The sequence below is a fragment of the Lagopus muta genome, chromosome 14, assembly GCF_023343835.1.
Source record: "Lagopus muta isolate bLagMut1 chromosome 14, bLagMut1 primary, whole genome shotgun sequence".
Taxonomy (NCBI): domain Eukaryota; kingdom Metazoa; phylum Chordata; class Aves; order Galliformes; family Phasianidae; genus Lagopus; species Lagopus muta.
Genome location: NC_064446.1, coordinates 12719662 through 12730812, shown reverse-complemented (window position 1 = coordinate 12730812; position 11151 = coordinate 12719662). Strand labels below are relative to the sequence as shown.

The 11151-nt window shown below is 55.1% G+C and overlaps 1 protein-coding gene across 4 annotated transcripts in view; it reads right to left on the bottom strand.

The window, feature by feature from the left end:
- Positions 1 to 3719: 3719 nt before the first annotated feature.
- LOC125699990 (SPARC) overlaps positions 3720 to 11151 on the bottom strand; it is a 123152-nt gene continuing 115720 nt past the window's right edge. For 2 of the 4 annotated variants that reach the window (XM_048960094.1, XM_048960093.1), the window contains exons 6-26: positions 10980 to 11070; positions 10823 to 10902; positions 10687 to 10743; positions 10476 to 10569; positions 10137 to 10232; positions 9932 to 9990; positions 9589 to 9711; positions 9334 to 9392; positions 8989 to 9067; positions 8163 to 8244; positions 7846 to 7940; positions 7541 to 7654; positions 7354 to 7444; positions 6970 to 7049; positions 6768 to 6821; positions 5550 to 5567; positions 5153 to 5249; positions 4675 to 4770; positions 4465 to 4523; positions 4062 to 4184; positions 3720 to 3958 (exon numbers count right to left, since the gene is read on the bottom strand). In XM_048960094.1, coding sequence (XP_048816051.1) covers positions 3899 to 3958; positions 4062 to 4184; positions 4465 to 4523; positions 4675 to 4770; positions 5153 to 5249; positions 5550 to 5567; positions 6768 to 6821; positions 6970 to 7049; positions 7354 to 7444; positions 7541 to 7654; positions 7846 to 7940; positions 8163 to 8244; positions 8989 to 9067; positions 9334 to 9392; positions 9589 to 9711; positions 9932 to 9990; positions 10137 to 10232; positions 10476 to 10569; positions 10687 to 10743; positions 10823 to 10902; positions 10980 to 11070 — 1707 coding nt within the window. In that variant the 3' untranslated portion in view covers positions 3720 to 3898. The remainder of the gene's footprint in view (positions 3959 to 4061; positions 4185 to 4464; positions 4524 to 4674; positions 4771 to 5152; positions 5250 to 5549; positions 5568 to 6767; positions 6822 to 6969; positions 7050 to 7353; positions 7445 to 7540; positions 7655 to 7845; positions 7941 to 8162; positions 8245 to 8988; positions 9068 to 9333; positions 9393 to 9588; positions 9712 to 9931; positions 9991 to 10136; positions 10233 to 10475; positions 10570 to 10686; positions 10744 to 10822; positions 10903 to 10979; positions 11071 to 11151) is intronic. The other 2 variants (XM_048960091.1, XM_048960092.1) reach the window with 2 other exon arrangements.

Sequence of the window (11151 nt, the reverse complement as noted above, 5' to 3'; positions counted from 1 at the left end):
TTAGAAGCTGAATACAGTTCCTGAGCTCCTTAGCTGTGGCCTCATTGTACCTGTGTGCTGCTGGGGCAAGAGCTGGCTCACTGACTGCCTGGGGGTCCTGGAAGCAGAGGGTTGTTCTCCAGCACTGTGCTGCTGCATAGATGCCTGCTGGCTTCCTTTGTGTTTTCCCCAGCTGCTCTTTGTACTTCTGCCTGAGGTCACCAACCCAGATTGGCCCAGAACAAATTTCATTCTGAAAACAGCAATCAGGACAGGACTGTTACCAGAGGCTTGTGGTCCTGCTGGTTCTTCCTCATTCCCTTGGTTCTTTTGTGCTCACAAGAGAGAAAACCCACAGAATCGTAGAATGATTTGGGTTGGAGGAGACCTTAAAGATCATCTAGTTCATCTGTAGGCAGGGACACCTCCCTCTATACCAGGTTGCTTACAGCCCCATCCAGCCTGGCCTTGAATGCTTCCAGGGAGGGAGCATTCACAATCTCACTGGGTAACCTGCTCCAGTGTCTCACCACCCCCACAGTAAGGAATTTCTTCCCAATATTTAGTCTAAATCTACCCTCTTTCAGTTTAAAATGGTTTCCCCTTGTCCTGTCACTACATGTCTTTATGAAAAGTCCTTCCCCAGCTTTCCTGTAAGCCCCTTCAGGTCCTGAAGGCCACTGTAAGGAACCCCCAGAACCTTCTCCAGGCTGAAGAGCCCCAGCTCTATGTCCTCATAGGGGATGTGCTGCAGCCCTCTGATCATCAAACACCTGATAGCAACTGCAGTTCAGAAGCATGTGAGCGTAGCTATGAGATATGTTTTTGCATACTAGGGTTTTTTGTTTGGGGAAGACCAGGCTCAGTACCTTTAGCTGAGGTTCATTCACGTGAGGGCACTCTCACTGCTTCTGTGCTTTCCTCTTGCCCCTTCCTCCTGCTGATTTCAGTTCAATGCTACTTTCCTTTCGGTTGTGCCTACTCAAGTGGGAGCATGTGCATATCCAGCCTTGGAGATCCCAAGTGATACTGACCCAGCAGTCCAAGGTGTCTGATAAATCCATCTCTTCTAAATGCTTCCAGGCAAACTCAGCACATTGCAACTCAAAGGCTGATTGGTTTTTGGACTTCAGCGAAGCTGAGTGAACTTCAGCGAACCCCAGCAAAGACCAATGAACCCAAGCAGACTTCAGCAAACCCCAGGGAAGACCTGTGGGTTCACATGCCCTGCCTTCATGGGCTTCCCATGGCTGCAGAGATGCTTTTCTGGTTCAAACGCACACAAGTGCAAAGAGCTCCCAATATTTGCTTGAGTGCTTTAAGCTTTGAATTATTTGGGATCTCAATTTGCAAGGTCAACAATTCACACAAAGGGGATTTTCCCCTCTTTTGCTCTCCCCAGTTTGCTCTCTTATCCAGTTGCAATGCCTGAGGAGAAGCAGATGTGTCAACAGTCAGCATGTCCTGGGAAGGCAGCACAAGGCTGGGCTGCGCCTGGAGAGCTGGGGCATTCCCCGGCCTCTTCTCACCATGGGATACAGCATTCAGCAGTATGCACGTGACAGAGCTGTTTCTTCCTCCTTTGACTTGAGAAGAAGGAAAGCCAGGCCCTGGCTGGGTTTCTCCCTGCAGAGGACGGGGTGCACTGCAGGAGAGGTGGAAGTGGCTCGCTGAAATTGCAGTGTGAAGTGCTGGGCCAAGAACCAAGACCAGCATCTGTAGGTCATGCACAGATGTTGTGGCTCCTGGTGGGCTCTTGTAGCTAAGAAGCTGTATGGTGGCTGCAGGAGCTGACTCAGAGGCAGAGGTCCAGTCCCTCAGAATGCAAGCTTGTGGGGTTTTTTGGATGTTGCAACCTGTGAAATCTAGCACTGCTTTGCCTGGAAGTGAGCCCTTGCCTCCAGTGCTGCTGGTCAGTGTGCGCAGCAGATGGGTGCTGGGGTGAGTCCCTGATCCTGGCAGCTGCAGACCTAAGTGTGGGTGGCTGGCGGGGTCCTGCCTCTGGGCCGTGCCCTGCTCACAGCTCTCCTGCTTCCTTCCCTTCTCTGTGCCCATCGGTTTGGGCACTGGCAGCAATTTGCTGAGTTCAGTCCTGTTTGCAGCTTTCTCTCAGAGCACAGCCCACTGTGAGCAGCCCCAGGTGTGCTGCTGGCCGCAGCAATGTGAAGGCTGAATGTTTAAATATCTGATGCTTAAATAGGATATTAACTAGGCTCAAGTATTTCCAGCAATTCAAATGTTGCTGACTGCATTCTGTTCCAGCTGCAGCAACAGATGATGCAGATGGATTGCTGCAATGCTGTGTGCAGAAAGCAGGACAAAGGCTTGTTGGCAACAGGAGCTGCCCAGAGATCTCTTCCAAGGGAGGGTGTTCCACTGAGGAGGAAATCCCATCCTGCTCTCCCTCCCTGTCCCCAAACACGGTGTGACTCTGGTATCTCACTGTTTTGGCAGTGGGCGCCAGGGAAATTCCTAACATGGGGAAATGGAATGTGGGGGTCAGGTGGGCTCCCTGGGGGGGGTGCTGGCAATGGCTTCAGCAGGGCTGGAGGCAGCACTGAGGCTCATATGTGGTCCTGTGCTGCTCAGAGCCAGTGGGTGATGGAGTGGTTGGTCACAGGTTTGTAGCGGTCAGTGGGGTGGAGGCCCATCCCTGCACATGTATAGGGAAGGCAAGGACTTATAGGGACCTACAGGGAGGAGTTGGACTCAGTGGTCCTTACGGGTTCTTCCCAACTTGGGATGTTCTATGAAATCTCATAGAAGGTGAAATTGTTCAGTGGGGTTGCTCACCCTCGAGAAGAGCCTGTTTGTCACCGGGGGTGTTTTACAGGAACACATCAAGAGAACGCTCAGTGCAATAACCCCAAACCAAGGCATGTCAGCTTCCGTGGTTTGCCTCTACATGTTGCTACTGCTTGACCTCAGCTGGGTTTGAAACACTGTAATAATGTTGCATTATTACTCCTAATGCTGCTTTGATATTTTGAAGGTGAGCCTTTCCTCATCAGGCTGTTCCGAGGAAAATGTGGGTATTTAAGACTTTTTGTTCTGACTTGGAAACAATTGAAAGTGCTGGAATTTCCCACTTTTGGAAATTCCAGTTCTTTCCTCTTGGGAGCTGGGGAAGTGCAAACATAAACTCTTTGGGGGTGTAGCCTGCATGGCATGTGCATTTCAACTGCTGTTTTGACAACTTGAAAGCACAGGAAGCTGTGTGTGAGGACGGCTGGGTGCCATGGAGCCTGATGTGTATCTCTGGTTTATGAAAGCCCCATCTGCACGAGATCCAGCCCTGACCACAGCACAGAGGGGAACAGCACAGAACCTGCCAGGGGCTTTCAGAGGTATGGGAAGAGCTTTCAGAAGCTCTGGGTGACATCCATGCACTGCTGCCAGCCCCACAGCGGTTAACAGCCTTTTGATGATAAGGGTGTGAGGCTTAAAATGGTGGTGGATGTCCCGTCCCTGGAGACACCCAAGGTCAGGCTGGATGGGGCTCCGAGCTCCTGATTGAGCTGTATGTGTCCCTGTTCATTGCAGGGAAGTCAGACCAGATAGCTTTTAAGGGTCCCTTCCAACTCAAACAATTCTATGAACAAATGGACAGGTCTCACCCCAACGTCAGCAACAGTAAGGTTTTATTCATGAGATTTAAAACCACCTTTCTGATATGGATAAATTCCTGGGCTAGTGGCACATTTGTGTATGCATTTGCACTGAGGCAGACAGTAATCCCCCCCATGGAGTCCCCTCCCCGTGTGCCCCCCTCCCGCAATGCGGTGCTGCTCTCTGGTGTGAAACGAGCTGTGCTCCGCAGGACCCCTGCGTCCCCCAAAGCCCCCGAAGCTGCGGTGACATCCAGGCGGTGGGTGTGCATGTGCTGGCTCAGACACGACGTTGAGGCTGGCCTGGCCTGCTAGTCATCCCCCCCACACAGGGCCAGCAGAGCATTGCGATAGTCACCGGAGGTGTCCTTCTGCAAGAGGACATCTGGCTCAGTGCTCTCTGCCCCCAGATCTTCAGATTATGGCTTGGCCAGAAAAAGTACTGAGTCAAGTGGAGTGCCTCCCTCCCCTTACCTCGATCATATGGTACAGAGATTTGTCAAACAGGTCTATGAACTCCTCCCGGATGTTGAGCAAGTCGATCTCGCTCCGGGAAATCATGATCCGAGTGAGGGTCCTCTCATCTGTGCCGGCACCCTGTGGAGGGATATTTGAACAAATAAACCCAGAAAGAGGGGCACGGGAGCCTCTCAGCATATCCAGCACAGCCCAAGTTGGAGGTCACCACTTAGGCATATGCAGGGCTCGCTGCTGGCATGACACCAGCTTCCTGTGTCTCTGCTAATCCAGAACTGGTATGAGCTCAGTCCTGCTCCCTTGGGGATGGCTGGAGGCCAAGCCCCGTTGCTACAATGGGATGAAATCAGAATCCCAGAGGGTCCCATAGCCCTGTTCCCTTAGGAGAGCCCATCTGTACCTTCATGGACTTGTAGAGCTTGTCAGCAAAGAAGGCTGGCTTGTTCTTCACGCTCCGCACTGCAACACAGAGGGGAGAGAAACTGAGTGCAGGCATAGCCCCATAGGATGCCCTGTAGATGTCCCAACCCCACGCCATGCTGTGAGCCCCCCTGCCCCAAAGCAGGGAGGACGCAGGCAAAGGGGCTGCTGCCTGGTGCCCTGCACTGACCGATGGCCACAAAGGCGTCTCTCACATCTCCTGACATCCGCTTCCTGATGGAGTGCTCCACGTCGTGGTTGGTCATTTTGACAAACTCCTGGAAAACTTGGGATGGGGAGAGGAAAGATCAGCACCAAGCACTTGTCCCAGCCCCAGGAGACCCAAGCCTCAAATGTGGAGGTTTCTGGACAGCATGGGACAAGCTTGGGTGACCCCAACCGACCATCCCAATTGGGGTCTATGCTATCTCCTCCCACTGCCTCCTCCCCATCACTGCTGGAGACATGGGGCCACCCACCGATCAGAGCACTTGTGCCACAGGCAGGATCCAGCACAGGATGACAAAATCATAATCACAGTATCATTAAGGTTGGAAAAGACCACCCAGGTCATCGAGTCCAACCACTGACTCATCACTACTGCGCCCACTAAACCATGTCCCTCAGTGTCACATCTCCCCCAGCAGGGAGGAGCAGGGCAGTCCTACCTCTGCGGAGGTGCGGGTAGCTGCGGGTGCAGAGGATGCTGAGGAAGCGGGTCTCCAGGGAGTCACTGGAGTCATTGCTGGCAACGTCAGCAAGTTTCTATGGGAGGAGGAGAGAGCGAGGGGAGAGATGGCAGTCAGCTCTTCATACATGTGAAGGTTCCCAGCTGCACAACCACGCATTATGTCTGACAAAAAGTGATGTTCTCCAGTTTTTATGAAAAAGATGGAATGTTTGTCATTAAGAGTTATTCTTTCCATCTTTTGAGGTGGATGACCAATAGTGCACAGGGAACTCAGAGCTGCCAGACACAGGAGCCCTCAGCCCCAGCCCTGCACCCATGGACTGCAGCTCTCAGAAATATGCACAAGGCTGAGGAGCAATAGGGCAGGCACTCACCAGGGTCTCAGCAACAACCTGGTGGAGAGAAAGAGAGAGACAGGAAGACAACAGGATCAGAAGGTGCTGCACAACCTTTCGCTTTCCTTTGACAATGTGAGGGAAGTCTATCAAAAGCCCATAAAATGACCTGTCCCTTGCTTCCCCAGGGCTGAGCTGATCACAGAATCCCCCATCTCCTCCTCCAGTTCGGTCCCAGGCTAATGGGGACTGAGAGAATGGGACAGAGCTGGGGCTGGATTTGAGCAACCCAGATGTGGAGCACACCGGCCACCACTGCTTTGCAGCAGAACACCACCCGGCGCCGGGACAGCTGCAGTCCAGCTGCAATCCCTGTGCTCGTCATCCCTGGCTCTCTCTTTCTCCGCAGCAGCACCAGCAGCAGCACTAGCGCATGCAGAAGCGAAGCAGCCGCTCCCTCTGCTGGCAGCAGCTCGACTGTCCCCATGTTTATGGCATGCACTGGGGCAGGGATGCTAGGTTGGGGAGAGGTGGCCCCTTGCTCTGTGACCCAAGGAGCGATGCTTGCCCCAGAAAGGGGCCCCTCCCCATCCTTCACCACATGCCAAATGAAGCCAAAGGGAAGAAAAGGAGGGGAAGAGCCCAGCCCCATCCTGCTGCAGAATGGGGAGGCAGCCTGAGGGAGCAGGATATGGCTGCAGTGCAGGACCTGCAGCCACCAAGCTCTCCATCACCTTTGGAGAAGTCTCGACCTGAAAGAACAGGACCCCAGGTGATGGGCCCAGCACCCCAATTCTGCTCTCTCAGCCCTCCCCATCTGGTCTTGACTCATCATCACCCAGTGAAGACCAGGGGATGGTTTGGGGCAGCATCCTGAGCACTGGTGAGGTGCAAAGCAGCATAAGCTTCAGTGCTTCCCCATGCACAAGGCAAAGAGGTGAGTGCCTCCTGCAGCCAAAGCTGCTTTTGAAGCTGAAGATCCATGTTTCAGTACTGCTGTGTGCTGTGGAACCCCAAAGCAGCCACTCTTCACAAGAACAGTGCAGCTTTGGCTGGGTGCTCCCTGGAGCAGCTACATGTGCATGGAGCAGCATCACCCAGCGCATCAGGCAGGGCTGCAGAAATCAGTCCTGGCAGCTGACATCCTTTCACTTGCCATTTCTCCCTGCAGCTTGCAGAGACCCAACCCCAGCACCATGTGTTGCCCTGAGGATGCAATGCCCTTGATCCTATACAAACAGCTTGTGAGCTTCTCACCTTGGCATCTTCGTGCGCCTGTGTGAGGTTCTCTGGTCCCTCATCACGATTGCCCTGTGGGTCAGTGCAAAAATCATGGAGATTTGGGGAAGAAATCTGGGAAAGTCCCAGGTGAGGGGAGGACAGACAGGGCACTCCCAGCCCACAGCCACATCCCCACAACCTGCAGCAGGACCATGCCTCACATGAGAGCTGTCCATACCAGAGCCAAGGAGACGAGGATCCTCTTGAAATGCCCCGATGTGTCAGAGCTCAGGTCGTCCTCCAAGCTCTTGTGGTAGGCTGAGGGCAAGGGAACAGTTGAGCCCTGCCAGCCACCAGCACCCACTGTCCCCGTGACCCACCCGTGGGGTCTCTTTGTGCCTCCAGATGCCTCTATGCCTGGAGGTGGGGACCAGCCCAGCAGCTGTGATGTCTTTCTGCTGGGAACACAGAGCTGCCTGCTTTAAACCAGAGGGCTCTGGGGCAGAAGGGGCTGTGGATTTAACCTGGCTCTTGCTGCTCTTGTTCCATAAGAAGGGGGCTTGGGTGGAAGGGAAAGAAATGCATGGGCCTGAGTGCTTCCCACACCAGTCCCATCCCATACCCTGCTGGTATGCCTCGTTGATCGCTGCAATCTCCTGGTTGTTCCGTGTGGCCATGATCTCAATAAGGGTGCTCTCATCTGTGCCAGCGCCCTGCAAGAGAGCATCCCCAGGCCTTCATCCTGTCCATGCAGCAAAACCCGTGCTGTCTGTGCATGCAGAAGCCAATGGCATCACTATGACACTCACCTCCACTGCCTTCCTCAGCTGCTTGGCATCGTACTGCGCCGGTGTCAGCATGAGCCCGAGGATCAGTTTGGCCAGGCTTCCTGATAGCTCTGACTTCAGGTCTGCCAGCAGGTCCTGCAAAAGCAATGGGATGTTTGGTGTGCCAGCTCCTTCTGCAGGGACAGTCCAATGCAGCAGCAGGGAGAAATGTGTGGAGGGAGGCAGCCAGGAAGGCCCCAGCAGGATTTCTTGCAGCGAGGAAATGACATTGAGGAGGGAAGGACACAGGCAGAGCAATGGATCAGGACAGGAGAAGCCAGTGGTACCCTGCCATAGTGAGCCTTGTAGGCCTTCAGAATCTGCTGCCGCTGAGCATTGCTCCTCTGTGTGAGCACCTCGATGATGGCCCCTTCATCTGTGCCTGCAATGACAGCAGAGATGCAGGTGAGGGGCTCCAAGGGTCCAATAGAGCCATGCACATTGTCATGCCCTGCAAACTGGTGCATGAGGAGGAGCTTATGTAGCTACAAAGCTCATGCTTTATTGTCCCAGGGCTATTCTGCAGCCCTGCATGGGTTTTCTGCCCCGGGATCTGTTGGGGAGCATCTCCCCATGGATTCAGCATGGGGCTGGGTGCACTTACCCAGGCCCTTCATTGCCTTCCGCAGCACCTGTGCATCACCATCATCATTGAAGTTGCCCACGGGCTGCACGGTTCCTCGCAGCTGTGGAGATACAGAGTGTGTGGATTTGCCCATAGGCAGCAGGGTGGGAGGAAGGAAGGATGGAGGGAGGGACAGTGCCACCCAGCAAGCCCAAGCCAAAGCAGGTGGTGGGTTAGTGCGAGCACCTGGAGCTGGGTGAGGATGTCCCCAATACCATCACCCCTTCCATCTGAGGGTAAACCATAGCCAGGCAGCAGAGGGGAGCAGGTGGCAGGCAGCCCTGTGTCTTGGTGTGCTGCTTTTTGCCATCCCCTAGCACTGAGACCTCATCAGCTGAGAGCCAGGAGAGGGGCACAGAAATAAATCATGCCCAGTGTCCTTACACAACTCCCAGCACAGCACCGGGGCTCCCAGCCCTCTGGGCATCTCTCTGCCCGCCCTAAAGCACTGTGTCTTAGGTACCTCCAGCCACATGCAGGTCCCACCAACTGTGCCCTGGGTACCCTTGCTCTGGGGTGAGTGCCCCGGGGCTGTGCGGGCTGCATCACACAGACATGCAGGAGCTGCTGCCTCAGTGAGAGAGGCTTCTGAAAGACGGGTTAGTGGGGACAGGACTGGCTAGCCCTGCACAGTTACGCTGATCTGACATTGTGCCCCAAAATCAGAGAGACAAGAATTGAAAGAAGGCACACAGCAAGAGGTAGAGAGGGGGACACGGGTTGTGCCCCGTGACAGAAGGGAGCAGGCGGTTCCCAAGCTGGCGGTGAGCAGAGGAGGCTGGGGGCAGGGGCTGAGGGTGCTGACCTCCACTTTGGCCACCGCGCTAAGCTCCCACATCCGATAGGCCACCTGCGCTGCCTCGGGGAAGAACTCACCTGCAGCACTGCAATGGGATGGCAAGGACAGGCAGACAGTGAGTTGCACCCTGCCCTGCAGCCACCCCATCCTGCACATCCCCAGGGTTCCACAGCCACCATGTGCTGGGCATGGGGCAAGTGGAAGGGACTGTGGCATCAGTGGTGGGAGTGTTAAGGGGACCACAAGGTCACCAGACCCAGCTGGGTGCTCCACAGGGAACCAAACCATAGGTTTGTACCCAGCCCCAGAGGGACAAGGATGGATGGAAAAGGGGGTGGCAGGTGTTCTTACTCATCATCCCCTCCGCACAGCTTCAGCAGCGCCTTCTTGTACTCTCCAGAGGTGTCCTCCTGGAAGGATGAACAGAGATGGATGATGGTGCATGGCAGGGTTGCACTATGGTCACAGGATGGTGCCGTAGGAATGGCACAGGGAGAAGGGCTCCCTGAGCTGTCCCCTCGAGCTGGAGCCCTGGTGCCTGGGCTGCCCCACGCTCAGCACTGGGAGGGAGGCAGCACTGGGAGAGCAGGACTCCCCAGCCCTCACCTTTATCATGTTGTGGAGAGATTTGTCATACTTGGTCCTGAACACCTCCCGGATGTCCAGCATGTCAATCTCGCTGCGTGACACCATGATGCGGATCAGCGTGTTATCCCTTGTGCCCAACCCCTGCAATGGAGCATCCCTTGTGTCAAGCCCTGGAACTGCAAACCCATTCACACTGGCAAGGGTGCTTGGATTTGGGGCTCTCTATTGGGTTTCCCTCAATCCCAAGTCTGGTGAGTCCTTTGTAGGGAAGAGCCGATGTCCCAGGACACAAGTCCTGGCTTCACAGCCACTCATTGGCATGGTGAGGGGAGATTTCCTTGGGCTGGGGCGATGTACCCACCTTCATGGCCTTGTAGAGCCTTTCAGCAAAATACTCTGCTGTGCTTCTGATGCACTTCACTGCAGGGGAAATGGACAAAGTGAAGGGGGGGACAATGGCAGCCTGCCCTGCACAGTCACCCCCCCAACCCCACTGGTGCTTGTGCTGCACCATGCAGCCCCGGCAATGCCAGTGATGGTTTCACCGCCCAACTGCACCACCATACCTACTGCCAGCATCAGCTTCTCGAAGTCACCGGAGAGCTCTCCCCGGATGCTCCTCTCAATTGGCTTCCCCGAAATCTTCAGGTACTCATCAAAGACTGCGTTATGAGAGTAGAGTGTTGGATGCTGAGCCTTTTTGGGGCTACCAGGAGTGGAACAGCACCCCTTTAGGGTACAAAACACTCTGTGGATATGGTGTTCCAGTGGCTTGGACATCCCTATCCCTCCTGTGGATCAGCCCAGTCCTTTCTGGAGCATGCAGTGTGCCCCAGTAGAAGTCAGGCCCCATGGTCCATGCAGGTGGCCTTGGGAGGAGGTGCCCAAGCCCTGCAGGTGCTCACCCATACGGAGGTGCTGCTTGCTCCGCCGGCCCAGGATGTAGATGAACTGAGCCTCATCAGTGCCCCACTTCAGCTCACCAGCTTCCAGCAGGTCCTTATGGAATGGGGAAGGGGCAGAGAGCCTGAATCAGAGTGCTACTTGCACGCTTTGCAGCCCCAGGTCTGGCTCATCCTGATGCCACCCTACTCAGATGCCACCCGTGAGCCTCACCTTAGCATCCTGCTCCACCAAGTCCTCGCTCACCACATCGTCCTCCTCCCTGGCGCCCTGTGGGATGGCCATGGGCTCAGCCCTGCTGGGTGAAGCACTCACTGCTGGCCGAGGCTGGACAGACAGACAGACATACCTGAAGCAGGACAACAAGCATCTTCTTGAAGTGGCCCGATGTGTCCCCAACGATGTCAGCCTCCAGGTCTCTCTCGTATGCTAGTGAAAGATGGAAAATTCAGTGCTGGGGAAGCTGAGATCCCCTTAGTTCTCCCCTGCCATTCCCCAGCCCTCACCGTCCTTGTAGGCAGCCACCAGGTCGTGGATCTCCTGGTTGGTGCGGGAGGCGAGGATCTCAATGAGGCACTTCTCATCCGTGCCGACACCCTTCGAGCACAGACACACAGCCCTGTGAGCAGCAGGGAGAGCTGAGGGCATCCCCAGAGGGCTCCCAGAGTCCGATCAGCC